We start from the raw sequence: 26,819 nt of genomic DNA on the forward strand, positions 1-26,819 counted from the left end.
GAACAGGGGATAACCTTCCTGCGTTTGCATTTATAACATGGTAGGGCTCATTAGATTGTCGTTGGCAAAAGTCAAATAGGTGTTGCCATTAGTTACAACAGTGAATATGATTTCTTAGTGTTAACTAAGAACAGAAAACCGAACATATTGTTCGACAATTTTATAACTTACTGTTTAGCGCGACAGTTAGGCTCCAATTGTGGGGTCACATTGAGTTAGGTGTATTTGGAGCACATTCTAGAAGTATTTCAGTACAAGTAAAATATTTTCTATGGACTGTTAGGAAATGAAAACAAGAGGTCTTGTTCAGTTAAATGCGCATTTGAGCTATTCATATCCAAAATGGGACGACTTCTTATAACTTGGATGCAATCCACTTGGTAATTGCAAAATATTTCATGTTTGAATTGGCTGAAGCCTACCTATTGTCACTTTAATCGTTAATTTAAAGAATAGAGTTGTATTTGATGCAACAGGAACAATTTCACAAGCGCATGCTTCTGTCCTCATTAACCACTTCAGAGCAGACAAACAGCCTGAACAGTGCACATACAGGTGAAAAATATTCATCTTCATTTAACAAAAATGTTTGACGTCTTTAACATGTATACATTACATTCCTTTGTGTTTTGTTTGTTTATTTTTTGCATGAAAATGATGTCACAAAAAAATGTTAATTGGTCATTAAATATTGGTCATTTAATACAAAAGACCTCTGAACTTATTCTCACCTCCATGAGTGCACGTGTTGCTCTTCTAACCAGTCATGTACTTAGGATCTGGGCTCATTCAAATTTGACCCGAGGGGGTCCGCATAGGCCTACTTTTGTTGAAAAAAAAAAAAAAAGAAAGAAACCGATTATAAATTATTGATCGCCTATAGACTTACAACTGGCGCATGATGCAAACGCTTTTCTCGTGCGTCTGTGTGGGTAAAAGACAGAGGCCAAGACAGATATACTTTTAGATTTGTTGACATTATATGCATATTTTATTTATTTTCGAAAAAAAGCAAAGCCCAAAGTATACACACCTGCGCAAAGAAATATTGAACTGTTTCTTTTTATCCATATATGTATATATATATATATATATATATATATATATATATATATATATTACCATGCTTTTCTAAAATCTAGCAGTCAAAGTGTAATCACATAGATCATAGATTTTGGTTGGTTTTCTATGGCTTACAAATCTAACATACAGACATTTCTTTCACCGTTAACCACAGAGTGCGCTCTTTGGGCAAACCTATTTTTTATGCATTTTTGAGAGGTGCCAGATGCTTATGGGAAGGATACAGAACTATGATGCAGCAGATTAACATCTGGAGATATCCAAAGGGGGATAGTATATGAGAGACGTTCTTGGCTTTAGCTCCTCAGGTAGTCTCTGAACTCAGGTAATTTAGTATAGCCTACACACCAAGCGCAATGCGCATGCGTACCAGAGTGGCTTTCTGTTTTTTTTACGGCCAGGTGAGCTCATCCAGTCCAGGTAAAAACAGATATTGGCGTAAGGACCGAAGGCTCAATGAGATAACACACCGTGTGATCTAGCTTACATATCAAGACCGACGGCAAAAAAACAATGTCCGTTATGGCCAAAATGGGGGACTGGCAGGTATGTGCCTTTTCTTTTTCACACAACGGTCTATGCTGACCGAGCGGTGCCACTTTTACACATGTGTTGTCTAATCAGTGTCGATTTTCTATGGCCATGCCCAACATGCAGTGAACATAATGTGTTTTAGAGTGACTGTCATTTTAACCGATACCCCAAACTATTTCAAGTATTGGTCGGCGACGCAAGAGTTTCAAACTTACTGAGGTGAACGTTTAGAAGTAATTCTGAAGTTGAAATTGAATTGCAAACCATAGAAAGGTGGGCCTGTTCATGCTGACTTCCTATTATTACAAATCTCAAATTACAAAACCAATATAATGGGCCATAGGCCTCCTAATGCGCTGCGCAAAGCAGTTGGAAACGTGTCCTCGTGAAATGCACGCTAACAGATCAAGTCTACTGGAGGGGGAATTTGATGAATATGATAGGAAAAATGTAATTCATAGATTTAAGCTTGGGATATCGAGCTGTCAAATTCTTTGGATATGGCCCACTGCCACTGATTTGAGATTTGTCAACAGTTTGTTTCATCCGAATTGACTTATTCATCCACACAGCTGAAAAACAAGACTTTTTTCTTCCGTTGACTGAATGGAAAATGCTCGCTTTGTGTTTGCAAGCAGACATGTCATTTACGATGTTAGGACTATATTTTCCCTTCATTTCTATGATGCTTCTGTCAGCTTTCGTCTCACTTGTTTTACACCAATGGTACGATTTTACATTCTAAAGCTGTGTGAAACAAACAGAAAAAACAAGTTCTGTGGTGTAGTGAGACAGACTTGATTGTTGCAGTGTAGTTTCAGATCAGCATACCCCCACCAAATAACAACAAAGCCCAAGCAGGCACATACAGACCCACACACCCATCGAGATTTAATGCAACTTTCTCGGGGTTCATTGTCATTGCAGGCTTGTCTCACTCGCCTCTCATTCATGACAACTAGTTTAGAGCTACTCCACCAAAAATGGTAATGTGGGTATAGGTAGGCCAACGCCTTGGAGTTTGGAGACCTGTCTCTTGACCCGCAACCTGGGGTGCTTGCGACGCCGCCGAGAAAGGCTAAACTTAACTACTCTTGAGGCTCATTCAAATTTAACAACCCATGTTGTTGTGTTAATTATTTACATTTCTAGAATTGTGCCCTTACATGTCGTCAATAGACTCGTACACTCGCTCCAGAATTAGCCTATTTTGCATAACAGTGCAGGGTCTGCTCTTGAATCTCGGATCTCAATGGGACTAAAACAACAGTCTATGAAAATAAGACAGGCTACAAAGTGTTTAAAGGCGACAAAGTGACTGCGTATTTGCATAAGGTGGCACGCTCTCTGTGAGAAAGTAATAATGGGATCTTAAATCCTGACGCCACCATTGTCGGTATCATTCTCATCAAATGTGTCACTTATTTAAAATGTCATGATCTAAATACCGAGAGAAGTCTCAGAAAAAGGCAGCATAATATGTCTATATGTCATTGGCATCAAGTTGTTTTCAGACAGAATCCCATTTTGGCTGAAGTCAAGTCCCAGCAGTCTGGGAGACTTTGTATAGGCTAATAGTCATTGTTTTCAAGGGAAAATTGTCTTGATATCTACACGTGATTACAGCTCATATTTTGTGGGAGGTTAAATATACATACAGCCGTGGCAAGCAAGGTATCGTCCCAGTTTTGTACCTGTGCTGTCCATTGGTGTTGGGCAAAGAGGAATCAAAGCGGCTGTTGATATGCTAATGAGGAATGCGAGTGTTATTACAGTAGCGCGCGAGCCTTTCTCTTCCACCATTAGAGGGAGATCTGAGAGCGCGAGAGAGAGCGAGCTTACCCAAAAACCCATCCAATCCAGGGCGCTATTCACTGTGTAAAAACAAGATCAGGCGCACTTCATATACTCACAGCCGATGAAAATGCTTTGGAAATTAACTGATAATATTAAATATGAAGACTGCGAGGTAAGAAGTTTAGTCTGACTTTCATTGCAATTTTGCATGAAAATGCAAAACATTTCAGCACGTTTGCACAGATGTATCAGCACTATTAAAAGAATAAAACATGTTTGCATGATGTTAACGGATGTGTAATATAGTGTAGATATCTTACACCTTGTTTTAAAAAAGTTATTGATATCGTATATTGCAATAGGAATTACAGAAATGTCATGATGATAGTTTAAATGTTGTCAAAACTATTGTCATGTAGCCTACTTTGTTGATAAATTACACCAAAATACAAAATAGCATTTTTCGCATTTTTACTTGATACGGTGACAATTGTAAAACGTGTGCGTAATACCAAATAAAAATATATTTGAAAATATAGACATTTTTTTTAATCAACTCATAATTCACAGTATTAATGATGAACTAAGCTACTTTATATTAATTTAGTGTATTAAATTATGCTGTCTATTTTGAGCCTGTGTGCACTTTGCGCGTTGGCCATGATTACTGCATGGAGAAAAAGTTTTGGCACTAATATTTGGGACTTGTTTCGGAGTGGTGCAGCCAGTTGAACGTGTTTTGCCCTCGTCTGGTGTGCAGGAGGCAAGCCGTGAGCAGTAAAGGAACTCGAGGCTTCTCTCAATGTGTTTGGTTTTGCGCTTCGTTTTTCCTGTTCGGCGAATATGCCGGTGCTAATCGAAAGAGGTTGTTTTTTTGTGAAGTTGTTTCATAAGTAGACTTCTGTTTCGCGTCCGGTAACCCAAAATGATCGCATGTCTATAGCCAGGGAAGGGTTTTTTTCCCTCCTCTCTCTCGGCGCGTTTGTATGAGTGCTTGTGTGTGCATGTGTTTGTACGGAGAGAGAGTGGATTCGTAAGAAAACTTTGGAATATATGCTCCGAGTGTCCAAAAGCTCGATCGCTGGACATTGGATTGTATAGCCGTGGATAGATTCGTTGGAGCAAATCTACAGGCCATGGAATGCAAGACGTCTGAAGCTGAGGTAAAATGAGAGCGAACGACAGGAAGGGAAAAAAAGAGTGAAAAAAACAATAGAAGAGAGCGCGTAGACTGCCACCTTATGAACATTAAAAATATGCCAGCAAGTGTGCCCATGCGCCTCAGTTAGGTTTTCATAAAAAGCAGAGATTCACATTGTTTCCTTCCTTAGCTCTTCCTTTCGTCGTTGCCTCCGTCATTCTGCCTTTCTTTCACTTTTGCTTGCCCTCGAACCTTTTAAAATGTTCCCCCCTCTCTCTGATTCGTCAGACGCAAGAGAATGTCCCTCTTTTTGTCTCCCTCTCCCTCTCTCTCCCCTCACTCCCTCTCTTTCTCTCCCCATCTCTGATTAGATATACTGATTCCTCATTCAATGGACGTCATTTAGTGCAGACTCTGCCTTGAGTTGCTTCCTCGCTTCACGCTCGATTTCCGACCATTCTTCCCTTATTAAGTATTCGTGTAATATTAATAGTCATGAATATCTGCTATTAGGAGTCCAAGGGAAGAGGCAGCTCTTTGCTAATATGAGCTCAAGCGAGGGAACAGCTCAGTGACAGAGCAAGAAGACGGAAAAGGGATATAAGAAACTTTAACAATAACCCGCAAGAGAACAACGCTGCATTTTCACAGCAAATGAAGGGCAGCAGGAATTTTACCCACTTCTGATGGATTATCGTCCGTTTGCTGTGCATATCTGAACGATTGGGCACCGCCACCTCGCTTAAGAATCCGCATTGGGTTTATTTTATTTGGTCGTTCATTTTCGTTGTTTTGTCAGCGGTTTATATCTCAAATTCTTTCGTTTTGAACTGCTCGGAAAGCTTCGCAGATGTTAGTGCACAGTTTTTCCGCGATGGTGAGTAGTATTTGTTGGTGAAGACTGGACTTGGATGTTGCACTTATGCCGTTGTAAAATCTTGTTTTCTTGTTAAATATGTTTGGAAGGGAAAGAAATTGTATTTCTGCATCATGGTTTTACTCAGGGTTCATGTATTTAGTGTTTTTTTTTGTCGTGTTTTGGAAAATGCAGTATCCAAACGTCAGTTAAATATAAATAAATATTAATGGAAAATCCTCAGAAATAATCTTTAATAATTTAAACGGTGTCACGACTACGCAATAGTTTATTATCGTTTTTTTGCTATTGTTATTACTATTATTACTACTATTATTATTAGTAGTAGCCTAGTAGTAGTAGTGTTGATCAACAGTCATTGTAGCACTGACTAGGTTGGTCTTAAAATGGCTTGAATATTTGCTCAATAGGAGAGATTCTAATTGTACCATTTTCTTTTAGGATCGTCACGACGGTACCAGCAATGGGACAGCCAGGCTACCTCAGCTGGGGAGCGTGGGCCAGTCTCCTTACACCAGCGCCCCACCGCTCTCCCACACCCCGAACTCCGACTTCCAGCCGCCGTACTTTCCTCCGCCCTACCAGCCCATCTACCCGCAGTCTCAGGACCCTTACTCGCACGTCAACGACCCGTACTCCCTCAACTCGCTGCACGCCCAACCGCAGCCACAGCACCCGGGCTGGCCAGGCCAGAGGCAGAGCCAGGAGACCAGCTTGCTGCACCAGCACCGCCTGCCACATCAGCTGTGCAGGGAGTACCGGAGGGAAGTGCTTCTTCCTTCGGGACACGGAATAGAAACAGGAATCTCTGATATCCCCATCCATGGAATACCTCATTCTTTAGAAGATGTTCAGGTAAGACGGCTTGTCCATTAAAGTTACTTCACATTGATTGTAAATTACTACTGAAAAAAAATATATAACCTACAATAATCCATGGTATTATAGTTTTGATGGTGATGTTATCTGTTTCCATTAATGGGTTATTTTTGAAACTGTAGGAAAACATGGACTGTAGTGGACAAATTATGAAAAAATGAATTACACACTAAAATTAAATATTTCTTTCGAGGAGGACATCACACCCGTGAAAAGTCTTGTATTACCATACTAAATCATTAAACAGCCTATTAATTTTAAGACGTGGCTTATCATTGTATACTTTTTTCCTAAACTCAGCTACCATACTTTTTCTTTAAATTACCATTAAAAGTATATGTTAAAAGCTGTGTTGGTTTTGTTATCTAAAATATCAGTTGCAGGTGAACATACGAGCTGTTTAGTTGAATTACTTATAATGGATATTTCTGCAAATGTCGGCATATGTGTGTGTGTTTTTTATTTTATTTTATATTATTTTGTTTGTTGGGCGTAATGTGAATGCATCGTGCAGTCCGTATAGGCTAGCCTACTTTATGAGCTTGCCTGCCCCTGAAACTGATGCGTGCCTATCCATGTAGGGTTTTTATTTACATTTTAAATGAACACTGAATATTTTTTTCAAGTAAGGGAATTCGATGTGCTATAGTGCATTTATTTGATCACATCTTTCACCCTCTCTATTTCGTCAGTTACACCCATACCTCATTTAATTTAATCTATAGTCGCACCACAAAAAAAATCAATATTTTGTTTTGTTTTTCCACATTGAAGTCTCTGGCCTTGTACTCAGCGGCTTGCTTTCAAATGGTTAGTCTTCTGATTTAAATATTCATTCACATTCACATGTTGGTGAAAGCCAAGCAGATGGACATTATTATTTCTTAGTATTTCCACAAGGCCACTAATGTTTGCTTTGTATTTTGCATTTCAGCACGTCGAAGATCAAGGCATCCACATCCCAGATCAGACTGTAATTAAGAAAGGTAAGCAATTTCCCACCAAATACCGTGCCTCGTTCCATAACCAGGGCAACGCTGCACAGCCGTCACTGGTAGCGCTCAGGGGTTGTTGCACTGCAAAGGAATTGGCTAATTTGTAGGCCTTGAGTTAGAGCCCGGTGCCTCGGCATACAGCGCCATCAATTTGCATGAGTCCTGAGGAGTAGGCTAGGCTCTTGCTACGATGCGCCCTATATAACAGTCTGTTAATGCGATAGCACTTGTTTTATCTTTTGTTGCTCTCCACGCTTCGGGACTAAATCTAAAATGGCAGCTCTTAGTAGAGTAAGCTATGTGTAACACTAGGGGGGAACGCAACGAGCAGATGAGCAAATCCCCGAAATTATATACTCATCTTTACATATCCTTCAAGGCAACTCATCTAAGCCACAATTTACATTGATCCCCGTTGCGTTGTTGGATATATGTGGATTCAGAAGCATAGTTTCACATAAAAATAGGAAATTCACAGGCTAGGAATTTGGTTGCTGAAAATGTGATCTCCCCTGGCTTGGTTTTAACGACACATAAGGCTATCTCGCTGCACGATGCTTTTCTTGTCTGGCAAAATTAGAAAGTGAATCTTGAAGGTGGTGAATCTTGAGAGATGCTCTTTCCACAGCAACATGATAATTGGCTCTGATATTAGTAATCTCAAGAGTTCGTTTAACTGCTATTGTCTCTATTTGCCTCCCTTGAGCTATTAATGTCACAAGTGATCTATCCGAAAGTGCTTGTGCCTTTGTCTCCGGTTACCACTCACAAAGGGGTAACCCTTGCAACTAAATAACACGCACAATGCTATCATCTGGCCCGTAGGATCGAGTGGGATATGCGTTGTGTATGTGTGCGTGCGTGCAAGCGCGTGCGCGCGAGTTGGTGCGTGCATGAGCACCTTCAGTGCATGCTTATGAACCATGCATGCCCTCCTTGTGAATTGCAAACAAATTCTCCAGTGATGTAGTCTTCGTACTGCGTTCTTTCACCGCATCAAGCTGCGAAAAATAACGTCAAAGCAATATAGTGTTGACAATTCGTATTGACATTAATTATTGAACAACCAATTTTTTTCATCATTTCGTTGCTGTTTTAATTAGCTTCACACAAATTATACATGGGCCTCGTATATTGTTTACAGATGCGTTGTTTGTCTCATTCATTCAGTGGCCCCTTGGTGGGTCTTGCAGTTAATGTCAGACTCCAAGCAATCCTGTGCACTTCTCGCCATCATATTCCCCGCGCATAGGGTTGGGATAATATTAAATATTTTGATGGGTAGGCCACTTCATTACCCCAGGCACATTCAAGCAGTTACATTCATAAGATGCATGAAAAGGCACTGCTATCGAATCTATTTTCTTTCATTCGGCGTTTTCATTCCGATAACACTATATTGCCTTTGATTCCGCGTGTTCTGAGATGAGGGTAGGCACCACACTCGAGCTACACAATTTGGCTGCTCTGAGGTTCAGGACTGTAATTCATCTTTTGCTTTGTCGTCCTGGTTTAAATCGAAGTTCTATAACCATGTCCATGTTCTCTCTTTGCAGGGCCTGTTTCTTTATCTAAGAACAACAACGTCTCGGCCATCCCTCTTAATAAGGATGGTCTATTTGGTGGAGTGGTGAATGGAAACGAAGTGTTCTGTTCGGTTCCGGGTCGCCTGTCTCTTCTTAGTTCAACATCAAAGTACAAGGTCACGGTGGCGGAAGTGCAGAGACGCCTCTCGCCGCCTGAATGCTTAAACGCCTCTCTACTCGGCGGGGTGTTGAGAAGGTGAGTTGGACCTCTAAGATTTTTTTTTCTCTAAATGCCATCCATAATTACATTACAGCAACCACTGCCCTGTGCGTAAACATAACCAAGATGGCAGCCCATCTCACGGGCGTTTTATTTCTTCAAACATCACTGCTATTAGATGTAGGCCTATGTCTTCAAGACGTGATTTGGACTGCATTGTATGTAGGACTATCCTAGTTGCAGAATAAAATGCCTTGGATCAGAATACAATTAAATGTTAACTCTTGTAACGGAATTTCAATAGAAATAGGCCACATATTACGCAGACCCATCGAGATGTATCATCACTGTGTAAAGACAGAAACACTATTAGTATAACAATTCGTACATTCGCCTAAATATAGAATACAACTCCAGATCTCGATGTGCTCCTTGTTCAGGGCTTAAGCTATTGACCGTTCTTGAGACACAAAATGGCAAACCTAAAACCTTGTTTTTTTTTACCCACAGGGCCAAATCCAAGAACGGAGGAAGATCCTTACGAGAGAAATTGGATAAAATCGGATTAAATCTACCTGCAGGTAGACGCAAGGCCGCCAACGTAACCCTGCTGACGTCACTCGTGGAAGGTAAGAAAAACTGTAAATGATACGAGTTCGGTGCCCGTGATGGCAGGTGCTTTGAGCGGTTACATGGGGGCCATTCCAAATCAGCATACGCGCTCATCCGTATAATTTGGATTGAGTGTGCCCTACAAGCAACAATGCATGAAGGATATGTGTGTTTCAAAGAAAAAGGATGACAATAATTTCGGGAGCTTTGGGCGATTATAGAGAGGAAGAGGGGGAAGTTAACTTACCTGTGGGTAGATGTGAAGCTTTGCGATCAAATGTAGGCCTGCAAGGCTGCAGAGTTGGATGACAGTTTACATGGCCTACTTTTCGCCAGATGGCTAGTCCTTGTTGTTTTTACTGTCTTGGTAGCATCATGGATTGCTTATTTAATGGCTGCATTTGTGTAGAGGTTAGACAGATAACTAATTAACCACCAATGTAACAGATAATGACTACCATGGCGGCGCAAAATCGTAGGAATGTTATTTATTGTGTTACAACTCCAGTTGTTACACAGCAGTCAGTTAATAGTGGCTTAGCGCATGGTGTTTTAATGGAATAAAACTGACCTGTGGGTTGTGAGCTTATTATGAAAAATAAATGAGTTAATTATGTTGCAGTGTGAGGATGCCATTGTTGTAGAATAAATCCATTCTGCTTGCAAAGTTGAAGCTTATTATTCAGTGCGGTGGTATTTGTGAGCTGTGGGTTTTTAAAGGTGAAAGCTTGGGACGGTTCATTGGTTCCTGTTAATCATTATAGTCGAAGACTGAATGCAATATTCCTTGTGCTTCACTGAAATTTGGTGCTGTATGGTAATGAGCCTGAAGAAATGTATGATTCCTTCGTGATAAAGCGGAGGAGGTGGGGGCTGGGGAGTCAGAGGCAGTCGGTTATTTAGTGAAGGGACACTGCGTTTCTCAAGTGCTGTTATTGTTTATGATCCGCTTCATTTTATGGAAACGAGTTTACTGGACTTGCGCTTTGATGCTAATTGGCGCATGCGTTCTTCCGGACTTGAAGCTTATGACAGGAAGCCCCGCAGTTAAAACCCAACTGTTTCAGGAAATTAAAACCAAAGACTTGAAAAAATCAACAAAATAGGGCGACTTCAATGGAATTTGCCTTTAATTCACAAGGCTAAAGTATGTAAGAGTAAGATTTATCTGTAGCCGTTTGAAATTGTTTTCCTGAATTTTGTCAATCTGTCAGACAACCAATATTGTTTGGAGACATCACGAATCAGTGCTTTGTTTATGGTTAACGCCCACAGTCGAATGGTATTTGCAGTTATCATGTTATGACGTTCTCTGATATTTGGCAATTTACGCACAAAAGAATGAATTCAGCCACAGTGAAGTGTCCACAATATTTCATATCCCACTGTGCTATTGAGGATGCAGGTGCTGTGTATCGAAATTGATGCCTCACAGAGCAGGGCCTTCTTTGGCCGATCACATTAATTAGATGAATAATGTGTTAAGTGGAAGTGTTAATTGGTCCATATTTGATGTCAGTAATTTAGAGCAATATATTACACACTCAACCCCGTTTTTTTCCTCTTAGGCGAAGCCGTGCATCTTGCCAGGGATTTCGGTTATGTATGCGAGACTGAGTTCCCCGCCAAGGCAATAGCTGAATATGTAAACCGTCAGCATTCCGACCCAAATGAGCAAGTCCAAAGAAAAAACATGCTTTTGGCTTCAAAGTAAGTTCCATACTTAAATATCAGATTTTCAATGACTTATTGCCATGTTTACAGATAATCGTCTTTTACTTGCATTTCAAGTGTCTTACAATTTCAAATTTTGAATCATTTGAAAAATCACAATTGTCATGGGCATGTTTCCAAATACTGTCGTGACATTATTATAACTTATTGGATTTAATTCATAACATTTTGAGAGGTTGATATAGGTTTAAGACAAATGCAGTGGTAGACTGTAGTTAAGCAGCCAATTAAAATGCACGCTGCCTTCAGTGTAGTCATCAGAGAAGACACGTGCTCAGCCCTAAAACGTTCTCCAGAGGAGGCATATTCTAGAGGAACCACATACAATGATAATAAAAATAGTCTAATAATTATGATGATAATGATAATAATAACAAATAATGATAATAATAATAATAATAACGATGAGCATAAACATTTATGTAGTCTCACTGTTTAGACGGTGATCTGTCTTGGCAACAGTCCTGTTAGGCCTAGTTGGTCTACCACTGATATGAACATAAACTTATTTAACCTGGTTCACGTCTATGGCCGTGTTTTGACAGTGTAATCAAATGTCAAAAGTAACACAGAGGCCACTGGGGAACCCCAACCCTGACACTGACGACAGTGCCCATGACAGACGTTGCCATTACATTATTTTTTCAACTTCTTGAGTTTGGCCCGGCTCAAGGCCTGACCCCAAAAAGGAACCAGCTTGACATCTGCATGTGTAATTAAATGAATGACGCCGACAGCTCATGCGTTTGCATTTGTCTTTCTTTTTAGACAAATCTGCAAAGAGTTCACAGACCTGCTTTCCCAGGACCGCTCGCCCTTGGGGAATTCTCGCCCACAGCCCATTCTTGAGCCAGGGATTCAGAGTTGTTTGACCCATTTCAGTCTCATTTCGCACGGATTCGGGACCCCGGCCATGTGTGCAGCTCTCACTGCGCTGCAGAACTATCTAACCGAGGCAGTAAAAGCCATGGACAAAATGTACCTCAACAACAATCCCAACAGCCACTCTGACAGCGGCTCTAAAGGCGGAGACAAAGATGAGAAACACAGAAAGTGATTGCCCCATTCTTTCGAAATCCCTATAAATATTATAAATACATATTAAAATACAAATACTATTGATCAAGACGTCAACGTTACGTGCCACTTCCAGACCTTACACCTTACAACTCGTTTGTTTTGACCGTCATTATACCCTGGATTCACGGGAGATGACACTTCCCAACAAGAAGAGGATAGAGACACATGCGAAACTCACGAAAACGCACCAAGGAACAGCTACAGAGTGCTGTGTGTGCGTGAGTGTGTAACGGAGAAGAGAAAGAAAGAGAGAGCGAGAGAGTGAAAAAAAAAACGGTCTACCACATGATAACTTTAAATACACTCCCCCTTTTTCATGCGCTACATTGGACTGATATCCAGCGAGCCCTCAATATCTTCATTTACGATTGTAGCCACATGACAAAAAAGTGGGAAAAGGATGATTTCTTTTTTTTATCAGTATTGTGAATAATAAACTTGAAAAAATGATCCACGGTTCCATACAATGTCTTCAGCTTAAAAAAAAAAAAGACTTTCACTCTGAGCGACCAACTTGAACTTTTGAATTTCAACACGATTCGCGGTTGTATGAGGGAATCTGTGTTCATGTATGTATATATTTATTTATGTGTAATTTAATGGGAATTGTAAATATGGTGAGTCTGTTGAAACTTCTTTTTTTATTTATCTGGTGCCTCCTGTTTTAGTGGGTTTAAATATTCGGTTAGTTCTTCATGTGGTTTTATGGTTCTTAGAAAAAGAGAAGTTTGGGGTATTTTTTTCTCTGGGATATTTCAGTTCAGCCCTCTTGTAGCATGTTGAGGCGACATTGAAGCAAGTGAACAAATTGAATTGAAATAAAAGATTCCATCTCAATATCATCCTTACGCCATTCAGTTTTATATATATAAAAAAAAACATAAGAGCCCTGATGAGAATTGTTTGTGTTTCTATTTTCTTGTTTTTATACAAGCTTTCATGTGTTGTGCCAATCAGAATACGTTTCACCTCTTGTTCTTCCCTTCAAGCACCATAAGAGCAATAAATGGATATTGTCTTTTGAATTTTTTTAATTGTTCGGAGAAATTCAAAACATTTGGGACCATCTGATATCTTGTATGTCCAATGTCCAAATTGGAGGCGGTTTTAGCTGTATTGTATAGACCTGTGCTGGCAATAGTTCCCATGCCTGTCAATGTATTATAGTCCTTTGTTGCCCAGAAAAAAAATAAATATTTGATACGCTTCATGTTGATTTTGCTCATATCTTTTATTTTTATTCAGCGGTTCCTGCGCCCGGCTATGTTTCGTGCTTGGCATTTTTTTTATTCACCACGGTTACAGTAATTGAGTTTAACTCTCCCTTGGCGGTTGCTCTTCGCAATAAGCAGTTGAACCCATTGTTTCCCTCAAGTATAATAAAAAAAAACTTACTTTAAACTTCTCGTTCAGAGCACAGGATCATTCAAACACGGCGCTGGGCGTTTTACCAAGCCAAATGACACACAAAACAATGAACACTCATATGTGTTTGAAGTGCGTGTGTGTAGTTTCAGCCCTGAAGCCAAACTCCTCTTAAAATCAGTCAGATATATGCGTATGCGGAGGATCATTACGTTTCCTTTGCCTGGTCTTTCCTTCCTTCTTTCTTTCTTATTTTTTTTTTTTACTTCATTGCAACTTGAGGTAGGCGTCATGTTTCAAAAATGGGCTCAAGTCAGAGATTGGTCAGATATTTGTTATTGTAAAAAGGAATGTCTAGTCTGGTTCCATCGCAGTCAGTTCGAATAAAATTAAGAAAATCCAATTTCAGCATTATCTTGTTAATACGAAAAACAACCTCTCTCATTCAAGAATGTGGAAAATGGCCGCTCTTGTCATGTTTTGGTCTGATCTAATTTCTAATCCCAGGCCCAGTGTGGTCATTTGTTATTCATGGGAATTAGCACGTGTGTGAGCGCACCTTGTAGTGTACTATTTGTGCGCGCAAGTGTGCAGGAACTCGGCGTTATATAACCAAAACTCAAATTGAATTTGATTGTTTATTGATACCATGCACCCCGAAATCAATCTTCAGCGAAGCATGTCAAGTCAAGCCCGGTTGAATATGTGTGTCCTCTCTCACTCTCTGTTGCCTCCATGTTAGTTTCAAGTGCAGCCACAGCTAAAGCATCAGCAGCTCTTGGTTGTGGTGGCATTGAGAGAAAACACACACAGACACATAGCCTACACACACACACACACACACACACATACACACGTGAGTGGATTTTCTCCACCATAGCGGTCATTTGTTATCCGCATATTTTTAGCTCCAGACAGGCTGTTTAATTCGGAGGCAGTTGTTTTCAAATAAGGTGAATGAAGCCTAACTGTACATGTCCTTGGCATAATTGCAATGCACAGTACTGCAGCAGGTGAAGCGAGGCATTGTCTGTCAGGGCTGTTTTTGTTGGCTGCGTCTCAGATTGTGTGTGGGATCTTAACCCCAGGCACAAAAGCGCGCTCAGAAAGAGGAATACCCGGCTGCTCCTGCTGGAAGAAGGAGAGAGGGGGAGAGAGGGAAAGAATGAAAGCATAAATAGCCATTTTAAAAGAAGAAATCGTATTAAGCAATATTCATTGGAATTAGAGGTTTCTTCACATACGCCATTAATGCTAATTCAAATTAATAAATGTACCGGAGTTAAATGAATATTTTATTTTTCTGTAAGCGAAACGAAAGCATTTGGGATGGTATCTTTCACAATAGGCGTCATCACAGGCATGAATGTTTTGTTGCAAATAATGATAAACAACCTCTCATTCATTCAGCCTTCATTAGGGATGCAATTAATGCCATGCAGTCGTTTGTTGACAAAACTATAACTTAGACTGTTCGGTGTTACAATGCTTATAAGCATGTATTCTATATCCTAAACACATTTCTCGACCAGAACTACCTTCACATTAAAATGCCCTTGAGCTATATATAACTATATGTAAAAATGGTTGGGACTGAGATTCGATTGCTCCATAGAATACCCTGCTGAATGTGTTTAATTCTCTCAGAAACCTCTGGTAGGAACTATATCAATTACACTTGGTTCCACTGCAATAATTAACTTGTGCATATTTTTATGCCGTTTCCCCAAATCATTATCTGTTTTACAGCATTGAATTATAACGAGTTTCATTTCAAAATGCATGGGCGTTACAGCTAATTTTTTATTGACAAGTTCTCTCTCTCTCTCTCTCTCTCTCTCTCTCTCGCTCTCTCTCACTCACTCACTCACACACACACACACACACACACACACACACACACACACACACACACACACACACACACACACACACTGTAGCAGACACTGAGGCACGCGGAGACATGCGCTGTAGCTCACATGCGTGTCGGGTACAGTAGCCCAAAGCACGCAGGCGCGCATGACTATGCCTTTAGACTGTAGTCTGGATTCATTAAATTGAGACAGCAAACCACAGGTAATCTGTAATCGCACCAACCTCTTAGCTACCTGTAACCCAATATGTTTCACTTGTAATCACAACCTATCCATAGCTCCTTAACGAGCAAAGACAGTGTCAGCGTTTCCAAACAGTCCTTGAGCATGTTTCGAACAGTCCCTGAGTGTTAAGCTACTTTGTGTATCAAAATATAAATATGACGGCGGCCTGGTAGGCATAAATGCCCAGACCTGCATTACTGTGAGACTCCATGTTTTCCCATGTTTCCTATCACTGACGTAAGGATTTGGCCAATTTACAGAATTGTTATTTAGGCCTACCGCATAATATTGTTTGCGTGTCGTAGGAGAGACCCGTGGCAACTGTGATCCTAGTCTATTATAAAAACATTATATAGGCCTATATATGAACATTATATAGGCCTATATATAACATTTACTTGAGAATAGACTAATGCCAATTGTCTTGGCAGACCTATCTGTATTATCAGATAGAATATGGAGCACTTTGGCAAAATTACTGAAATACCTATTTTGAAAACCTTGAGGTGCATTACTTATTTCACATTTCAGACGGCCTATTCGCCACACTTCAAGCCAGTCTTGTCATTGTGAGACTGCCGAACCCCCTGCGAAAGTGACAGCTGAAATGGTTAGCCCCCCACAATCGAATTACGTGACTCTATAAGTTTGCAATGAAGCGCAAAATGGCTAATTGTGCTCGACTCTGGCATCAGCCCTGGTCATTGGAGTCCACCCCTATACCAATGACCTGGGATCACTATGAGGGAGAGGGCTCTTAAAATACCCTGGAAGGTCAACGACTTTGCCAAATCGTTGCGTGATTACTTGAGACATCAGGTAATCGATTAGAAAACATTAAATGACTTTGAATAAACAGGCTTACTTAAGCGCAGCGACACCGCAGTAATTGGAACGAAAGTTTAGGATTTGGGCTACGAGACAACATGGAATGGAGTGGGGTGGGGGGTCTAGGGTGTTTTGTTAACGATTTGATTATGCACTTTGCACTAAACACGTCCGACCACACAGACGCTGTAAGAAAGATGGACACACACACCCATACAAGCAACTATGTGACTGGCTAACTAAACATGCTCACAAGCATATTAATGGAGCGTTTTCGCAATTTGAATGCTTACGTTATGATAGAGCACTGTGGAAGACTGGCCATCACACATAGCCTATCACTAAACATTTGATCTTACAGTTGTCTTGAATTAGGCTAGTCCACGAAACTATTTTTAACTGTTAAAATGAGCCCTTGTTTCATGCATTTGTTAACAAAACGTTGATTATTTACAGTATGTGGGAGAGATGCTGAGCGTTGTAGGCTAACTGGCATTGGCCTGGAGTCATCTTTGACAAAAGCATACGACCTCTCCCTTTCCCTAAGACACTCTTGTCGCGGCCTAGTGTATGTCCAACATATTAAAAAGAAAGTCTAAGAATTGTGTTAACGTTTCTCCTTCTTTCGCTTAATATAGTTGATATTCCAGTTTCAGTCTCTCCCTCTCCCTCTCTCCCGCATTCTCAGAAGCCAGCCGGGGGGAGTGTCGCCCCAGGCCAAACATATGCTTCTTTCCATTGCACTAATCCAAATTCAGCGTGCACGAATAATTGCTCGAGTGGCCATGGCTTCGCAGGGCTTTGTCCCTCGCTGGCTCCCGTCAGCAAGGCACACGCCATTTCAATCAACTCCTTTTTTGAAGGGACTTGTCTCTTTTTATCAAACCCACGGACCTCGCCAGTGATGTGAACATTTAACAAACGGCTTCACGCTTCATAAATAATACCAACCCGTCCACAAATCGCGTACCGGCTTGCTTTACTTATTTATTTATATTGCTTTATTTATTTATTTATTTATTTACACATGTTTTATTGCGATATTTCTTAAATGTGTGCAATGTAGCTATGATGATCTGAGGTTCCCAAATGGCATTAGACGTGATTACCAACTGGTAGGAAGCATCACTGTATTGTGGAAAGAGAGGCATGTGATCTTTCGAAATAATTTACGATACGAGGATGCGCCAGTGCGTTGCCTGAAGCCAATGTTACTTCTAACCCCATGCCAAAACTTAGGGGGAAAAAAACATTGAAAACAGACAATGTGTTTATTTTTGGAACTTCCTTGATCATGATCATTTGACAACGGCCAGCCAACTTGCAGAGAGGAATTAACCTTTGTGTATGGAGGCTACATTTTATATGTAGGCTTAGCATCACTGGTAGGCCTATTTTAAATGTTCGTATATTTCTTGAAATTCCTCTGCATTAGTAACTTGCAAAGTCGACATCAGACGACATCTTGAAAAGTAACCTAGGAATAGGTTATGTCCTCAAAGATACGTTTGACGCCAGAGTTTAAGCCAATTTAATTTTTCCTCATAAAGTCAAACCCATCGACCAAGAGACCAACTAGATAAAATAAATGGCACATTTGATTGGGATGCGGGGAGCATCTGAACTGCTAGTGCCAGGGGGCATATTTTGAGGTCAAGGGGTTGTGAAACTGCAACTCTCTCTCTCTCTCTCTCTCTCTCTCTCTCTCTCTCTCTCTCTCTCTCTCTCTCTCTCTCGCTCGTTTTTTCCTTTCAGTTCAATACCTACGTGAGAGATCTATCAGCAGTTGCCTTTGTCATGATCAATGTGTTTTCTCTTTCTCTTTTTCAATAAAAATAGTATAAATGTGGTAGGCCTACATTAAAACGATTAGCAACCAGCATAATCTGAATGTCATCAAATCAAAGTTGAACGTGGGGGTTTGACGTCTGCCTAAACTAACTGTAAGTTACTACTCTACAAGGTAGAAATGTCAAAATTGCAGATGGGTTGAAATGTCCAGACAATTTCTCTGTCATTGGACAATTGTACCAGTAAGCCTTGGCAATGTTTGGTTCGATGCTGGTCGCACTGAATGCGCAATCTGTTATTTGGAGATATCATACTTTTGCAAGTACCAAGGCCCTGGAGCAATGTTGACCCAATAACATGCGTTAAGGTCTGCACAGGGTTAATGCATGGTAATCAGACCCAAAGCTAGTTTAAAGCTTCTTTTCCCGGTGCAGATTGCACAAAGCCTTTTTAAAGTAAAACGACAAATTTATTTTCAAAACAAATTGCAACAAAAGCAATGTTAATGATAACAGCAATGATGCAACTTTGGCTTGATTATCATCAGGCGATAAAATAACCTTATACACATCATAGACATCCCAAAATGTTTATGTTAGCTATACGTATCCACTGGTCCTAACAGATTATAATATTGTGCGCTAGATTCAAAAACTAGCTCAAAATAACTAAGAACGAATGCGTCAACATCTCGGAGATTGTATTGCCTAGTTTATCGAATGCTAAAAAACGAATAGGTTTTTATTACTGTCACACGGGATGAGTTGACCAAATTCAGAAACGGCAGCAGCAGCCAACCTATCAATTGAGATATATGAATTCATATCAGAGTCAGGTTATTTGATCAGTCCCCCGCTGTTGTCTCTTTGGTGGTGATGAATGTGTACATTGAAACAATTTCGGCAAATTCGAAGGAAGATAATAGCGGTACACATCATATGTTTTGTTACAGTTTATAGTCCCTCCACTGTGGCATGAAGCGCTCTCTTTAGGCAGCTCATCCCCTTCAGCCTTATTTTCTGTGAATCAACGATGAAAAATTACTCCAGTAAAATGGACCATTTGCTTGGAAATCGCATATTTTCACGGACAAGGAATGGGAGAGGAGCGAGGCGGGTACGAGATAGATAGACAGCGAGAGAAAGAGAGTGAGGGAGAGGATGATGTCTGCTTGAATTAATAGACATGATAATTTCACACCAAAGAAGAACACTATTTCATCTAGAAGCTATCTGTTCCATCACAAAGGGGTCACAGCGCAGCTGTGCCGAAGCCCGCGTTATTATGGAGTTTGATGATAGGATCCCTTTTGCTATCCTAGCACCTTGCTCCAGGCAAGCAATAGCTGGAGGCGACGTCAGTGCCGCCCCGTGATAAAGGACTTACTCTGAGCGCAAAAGAAAGAGCACAGCTTTCAGAGCAGACCTAATAAACTCACGGGATTGGTCTCTCCAGCTTGCCTGTTTTTTTTCCTTTTCAATTCTGTGTGATTTTTTTTTCATAATGCATACAAATAACTTTTGGCTTATTGCACGTTTACACGTCCATTTATTTAAATATTTGTTCGACAAGAAGAGGCACTGACGTTTCCTAGGATTCTGTCTGCATGCCAAACACGTCCCTTAGCAAGCGTAAAGGGTGTTCTTGTGCCAGTAATTTGCTCTAAATTATTTCAACATTAATTAACAAACAAACAAAATAATTAAAAAAACAAAACAAGAGAGTTATTTGTTATAGTCAAACTTTTAATAACCATACACAATTTAAAAATGTGTTCCAACGACCATTATATTGGGGTCATACATGGCAAATGCCGTGTATCTACTAGGATTGTTATCACACTATTTGTGTTGACTAAGTGATTGCAGAGGGAGCATCATGCACTTTTTGCGCAGTCTATTTCTGACAGTTTATTTTTCAACACATGAAAAGAAAGTGTGTAAAATATGTGTGATGGGATTCAATGAAGTTAATAGATGATGATTTCTATGAGACATTTCTGAAAGAAATCTATTCCTTAAAAGTATTTCTGATTCTTCATCTAATCACATTGCATTGTTTATTGTCCAATGTCTTTAAAGTGTTATACCCTGTTAAATTCTCACAGGAGAGTTTGCCGTTCCTAATGGCAAGGATAACTTTTTAATGGAATGAATACGTTTCAGTTTGTTATGAAACAGCCTTTAGTTTGCCAGACAAATATGCAAAGAAGTTATATATATAGAATGCATTACAGAGAGAAAAGAATTTCAAGGCACCACGATGTGATTTCTGCGTGGTCATCCAACATATTCTAATTCAAAATGTTCCTGAAGCCCATCTGACACCATGTCACACATTATACTGTCCAAAGACCATTACCGACAATACTGCTGCTGAAATAACCAATGTGCAGATTATTTTAACATATATGTTATTCTTTTGAACAGACAGAGGAGGTTTAAGTTATTCACATTTAAGATCCAAGTCTGTTTGAATGGTACCAAGAATGTTTCCAGTACCACTTCAAAAGACACTTGGAGGGAGTCTGAAGTGAAGATGAAGTGCATTAAAGCGTGATTCCCAGTCACTGCGGTCGTTAAAATGACTAGTGGAATTCGGGGACTGTCCATTCTCTGTTGGCTTTTGTACTCTTTTTCCAGTCGAGGTGCCGGCCGCAGAGAAAGAATGGGAATAAAGAGCTCTTTTTTTTTAGAGTGGCTAAAAAGTTTGAGAGAAAAAGACATTAAAAGCTTTATTTGGGTCTTCATCCTCTGGGAGTTGAAGGAGGAATGTAATATGCTTGCCACACTCTGCCAATATGGGAGCCCCCACTTTTCATTCAAACATTAGATTAACAAACAAATTTTAATTCTGCCATGTTTAACTTATCAAACAGTGTTTGCATCCTGGCATGGGACAAATATGGTGTCCCATAGTCCCCCCAAGTCACTCACTTTTAAATACAATCTTGTTCTCATCAGTGCAAGAACTGTTACACCCAAATAGTAGGTAGTGGAGGTGACCGTGAAAACATCAAAGAACCGGTATAAACAAACTCTGTGCTCTGATGTGGTGGTACCTTAACTAGATGCAAAACACCCAGTGGTTCTTCTGTAGGTTGACAATATCCATGATGTCAACAGGATACGTGCTATGTAGGACACGGACATCGCACCTTACATGGTGGAACATTGGCGCCAATATGAAACCAAATTTCATTGACATCCTTGTAGAAACAACTGTTAGGGCGTGATGCCAGCAACAACAAAGCTATATGTTAATCCACCAGCAGGATAAACATCGTCTAAATCTAAACCTCTCAATGTAGTTTTGTCACTCTCTATAAACACAGTTTTGAATAGAAAAACTCAGCGGTACAATAACCCTTCTTGCGCTGTATCATCATGATCGCATAAATCAAGAGGACAGTCAGTTCTCCCAGCAGTTATATAGCCCATGTCTTCTGTGATGCACCATGAAAGCATCTCTCTTCTCCACAGTGAGATGCCTACAATGCTAGTCCACTTGAGAAGGTGATGGGGGGCCTGGATGCAGGTCACACCAGTCCCTCTCACTGTCACTCAAAGCTCAGGTCTGCGATCATATAGCAGTATGTGTTTGTTTTTGTGTGTGTGAGTGTGTGTGTGTGAGTGTTCCTCAGAGAATCCGGTTGCTTGGCCAACACTGAAAAATACAAGGAGCTTTTGATAGGTTTCCATTGTAATACGGATGTTGCAAAAATGTCCTCTCTGTTGCAACTATTAGCAATTTCAGAGCAATTTCATCAACAAAATAAAAATCACAAATTAATATTCTGACAAAGATCACAATGCGTAAATTATCGAAAGATATTACTATTATGAAATGTCCACTGTTACACATTGCTGCTACTGATAAGCACCGTTGGTCATGGTCATTGATGCCTTTACACATGCCATCAAAATACCCGCCCACTTAGCGTATGAAGAATGTGGGCAACCTTGGGCAGTGCCAAGGGTCCCCTTTAACCCGGCAGGTCCTGAGAGGGCAGGGGCCTGTCCGGCATGGGGCAGGACCGTCCCAGCATCACGCCGGCCGCCCTCCACTCCGGCTGGGCTTTCTTTATGGCTGACAAATGAGCCGGGCTGTGTGTAATCACACCAATAAGCGTCCCCTCCCCGACTGCTGGGGACAGAAACGCCGGGGCTCCCGAGGACTGTGTTTAACGTGGATTCCATTAGAAAGGAGCCCATTACTTTAACCGAAGGAAAACACACACACACACACACACACACACACACACGCACGCGCACACACACACACGCGTGCACACACACACACACACACACACACACACACACACACACACACACACACACACACACACACACACACACACACAGAGACACACAGAGACACACAGAGAGACACATAGACAGTGCCCGAGGCCTTGAGAGTGGTGCAAAAACCTCATTGATAATTAAGTGTTGGTTGCCCCCTGTTAGCGTAGTTTGCTTACCAATCACACCACCCCTTTCTCTCTCTCTCTCTCTCTCTTTCTCACTCACTCTCTGCAGTGTGTTCATCACAGGATCACGAGACCATCTAATGACCATCAATTAGAGCAACGAGGGCCAGGGTTAATTATGACTCACCATGTGATTGAGTGTGTCAGATGTACAGTGTCGAGGAGAGAGAGAGAGAGAGAGAGAGAGAGAGAGAGAGAGAGAGAGAGAGAGAGAGAGAGAGAGAAAGAGAGACAGAGAGAGAGAGAGGATGCACCACCATGAGCTGAAAGCCGGTTTGGGGTTCTTCCTTTGAAGTGTTAACAAAGATAGTGGGGAAAAAACTAACAGCACTTCCATGTGTCAGAACATCTCATTTTGAAATGACTGATTTGCATATGCCCAAATGCATTTGCGTAGAGTCAAAATATAGGTTTTGCATGTGTGAAAAAAGAAGATGCACCTGATCTTGCTGAACGGAACACACTGAAGATGAATGCAGTATCGAGAAGTCAAGATCATCTGCATAATTCTTCCCTATTATAATTGTGGAAAAAAAAACATTGTTCAATATCTAACGCCTAAAAGCCTGTGCTGAAAATCAATGATCAGCAACATTCATGCAATTATTTATTTCTAAAAATCGAACGAGAGCACACAGGACTCAGGTTATTCAAAAGCACATCTCCATGCTCTGAGGCTAAGCACTCGAGAAACCATCCATGAACCATAAACATTTACAGTAACAAAGTTGAAAGAGAGAGAGAGAGAGTAAAAAAACGACAAAACAGGGTGAAGACAATGAGGAGAGAGAGAGAGCGAGGATGATGTGTGCCAGTGAAATTGATAACAATCATTATCCAAAATAACGGCTTCCCCTCACATGGCGAAGCGCGCAACATAAAAGTAACTTCAAAATTAAGCTTTTGACAGGTTGTTAATGGATAGCTGTGGGCCCATCTGCTCCATTGCGAACATAAATGTGGTTTGATTTCGTGAACTGTTACCACTGTCACTGTAAACAATAATTGTCAAACATATTTGCTCGCAATCGCTTTAGCAGATGTTACGCTTTTTGTTTTCAGACGCCTTTGTATCTCCCTTTTGCAGACATGCCACGTACCCCCCACCCCACCCCCCGCACCCCCACCAACCTCCACCACCAACCTCCCCCTTCCCTCACCCACCCACCCACCCCCACCCCTACCCCCCAACCCAAAACACCAAACACTGCCGCCCCTCCACCTCCCCCTCCCGAGCCCTTCTCTGTCTGCTAGAATATTGAGCAGGTATTTGCCGAAGGTGCTCCAGGGCACAGGAGAGAGGGAGGCGGGGAGGGAGGACAGAGGGGTTGCAGAGAGAAAGAGAAAAAGAGAGAGAGAGAGAGAGAGAGAGAGAGAGAGGGGAGGGAGGGAGGGGTTGAGATTATCTTGCCCCCTCATCAGCGGTGTAGCCCATTCCTTGCCCGGTTCGCCCCCGGGCCTGGGGAGTCGTCCTTGCCTCCCAGCAATGGAACCTCCTCATCACCCTAATCTCTTAATTGTAGGTGCTAAATTGGCACATGGTGGCTTTTTATTAGAGCCTCTCCACAATAACCAGGCCCAGAATGCCGCAAAAGCCAAAGTGGCCCCATGCTCCTCTTCTCTCTCTCACCCCTTGATGTTGCTTATAATGGGGTTGAGGGGGGTGCCTATTGGGAGAGTGAAAGAGCTAAGAGTGACCCCCACCCACCCCCCCACCCAAGAAAAACTGTAACCAATTGATCTGATCTCAGGTGCTTTCTTACTTTACCTCCCCCTCAACCACGGCCACCACCACCACCACACCTTTTGGGTTTCTATTCTATTGTGGAGATTGCTACTGAAATACCACCCTGTCTCTTTCAGATTCCGCAGTAGGGTCACTTTGCGAGGTCCAAGCACCCCCCCCCCCCTCTCCTCCATCTGCCTAGTTTGGGCTTGTCAACTGCTCTTTTCTCAAATCATGCGCCCCTTTACCCCTCCCCAACACACCCACACCTTTTTTTCCTTCATGTGTAGCGGACCTGTGGTTTATCAGCGTCAGTGATGAAAGGTCCTGCTACTGGTTTACTGCAGAACCAAGAGACGTTGGACCTGTCCACTCGTCCTGTTTCTACTCCACCCATCCTCCTCTCCCTGTGTCTCCGTACTCTCTTTGTCTCCGTCTGTCTTGACCCAAACCTGTTAGCCTTTTCAAAAGAATGATAAGCGGATAAGCCTGCCCTTACGAAATAGCAGTTAAAGAATGGAGGGTGACAGAATTTTTCTGTTGGTTTGATAAATAAAATTGATATTGTGCCATTGTGAATATGGAATAGAGGAGGAAATACCGTCCAGTGGTTCATCTTTGCAATGCAAACTAACATCTGAGTCCTGTTTTTTTCTTTTGTTTAAACATGACCAAGTCAATCCAAAACCATGAATGATTTTAAAAAGATGACAAATTGTGTGGCCTTTGAAGTATTTCTCTCTGGTATTTTTTTTATGTATTTGGCGGTAAAAATGCAACAATTCCAAAAATTTGCAAACAATTTGGAGAATGGGGTGTCCTTGAAAGCTACTGCCTAAGCCCTTGTTATTACATTGAGGGGAAAAAAAAAAATGTGGACCTGCAACTTGGTGACAGGACAATGGGGTGAGCGATTTATGGCCAGCTATTAACAGCCATTGCTTTCAGCCACGGCAAACAGGTGTTTTGCAGATCGGCCTCTCCACAACCCTACCAGGCCACTTTTTCTTTTCCCCCTTCAAGCGGGTGGAGGGACAATCCACGGGCGCAACCGACCACCACCACCATCAAAGGCACCTTGTCTCAGAGACTCTTTCAGGCCTGTGTCAGCCCCTCTCTCTCTCTCTCTCTCTCTCTCTCTCTCTGTCACAATTTACTGCTTCAATCTTTACAAATTAAAGCAATAAAAAAGCGTCAGTGCAAATTGAATTTTAGTGTGTGGATTGAATTTTGGGTAATTCTTTTCTGGGTTTTTTTTTCTCTTCCCCTATGCCATGTTGTGGGTCAATGAGGTCTTTGTCATCGGCTGGCGGCCTTTAGTCTAGCTATGCCACGCAAAGAGAGAGAGGGAGAGAGAAAGAGCGAAAGAGAGAAAGAACAAGGCAGGAGAGAGAAAGAGTGAGAGAAAGAGCAAGAGAAGAGAGAGAGAGAGAGAGAGAGAGAGAGAGAGAGAGAGAGAGAGAGAGAGAGAGAAAAAGCAGAGCGCTGATGCCATTGCGTGACTTCTTGGACTTGGGGTGGATTAGCGTCTCAAGTGGCCAGCGCACTGACGGGGAACTGGTCGGAGGGCATACCTTCTTAGCTCACAATGAGCTAGTAAGCCCCGCTCTCGGAACAAGCACGGGCTCACAACGCCCAGACAAAACCTGAAAATCAAACCTAGTTCTGGTCTCTGGATTTTAACAGACATACTGATCTGATGGAAACCAGTTGGATTAAGTACGAATGGTAATGGGAACAATAATTATGTACAATGATCTAGAGATCTTCTGAATTAAGGCCTTCAATCAACTGCCCAAACACACAACCGTGATGAGATTGCCAAAGCTCACCCGTCAACGAGAGCCAGGATAAAACATCAACCTGTTTCTGTTGAAGAAAACCTCAAACCTTTCTTTGGAACTACCCTCAGAGCCAATGTGTCAAAAATATATGTATTTTTAAATGTGGTGTTTATCTCCAGACGTCATGTGTTGCAAGTCTCTGGGTCTGCTGCAGTCTGTGTGTGAGTAATGCGGATGCAGGTTTTGCTCGTGGCTGGTG

General features: G+C 41.4%; 1 protein-coding gene across 4 annotated transcripts; it reads left to right on the top strand.

The window, feature by feature from the left end:
* Positions 1–1,575: 1,575 nt before the first annotated feature.
* Positions 1,576–13,694, top strand: tfap2a (transcription factor AP-2 alpha). Of its 4 annotated transcripts, none has more exons than XM_062521142.1 (8): positions 4,184–4,577; positions 5,874–6,287; positions 7,086–7,121; positions 7,246–7,297; positions 8,863–9,088; positions 9,563–9,681; positions 11,233–11,374; positions 12,167–13,694. In XM_062521142.1, exons 1-8 carry the CDS (start codon positions 4,551–4,553, stop codon positions 12,453–12,455), a joined length of 1,305 nt encoding a protein of 434 aa, XP_062377126.1. In that variant the 5' UTR covers positions 4,184–4,550; the 3' UTR covers positions 12,456–13,694. The 4 variants fall into 4 exon arrangements, with proteins under 4 accessions (XP_062377128.1, XP_062377126.1, XP_062377125.1 ...); XM_062521141.1 differs by lacking the exon at positions 4,184–4,577 and adding an exon at positions 4,611–5,432; XM_062521144.1 differs by lacking the exons at positions 4,184–4,577; positions 7,086–7,121 and adding an exon at positions 1,576–1,629.
* The last annotated feature ends 13,125 nt before the right edge of the window (positions 13,695–26,819 follow it).

The sequence above is a fragment of the Sardina pilchardus genome, chromosome 19 (genome assembly GCF_963854185.1).
Source record: "Sardina pilchardus chromosome 19, fSarPil1.1, whole genome shotgun sequence".
NCBI lineage: Eukaryota > Metazoa > Chordata > Actinopteri > Clupeiformes > Clupeidae > Sardina > Sardina pilchardus.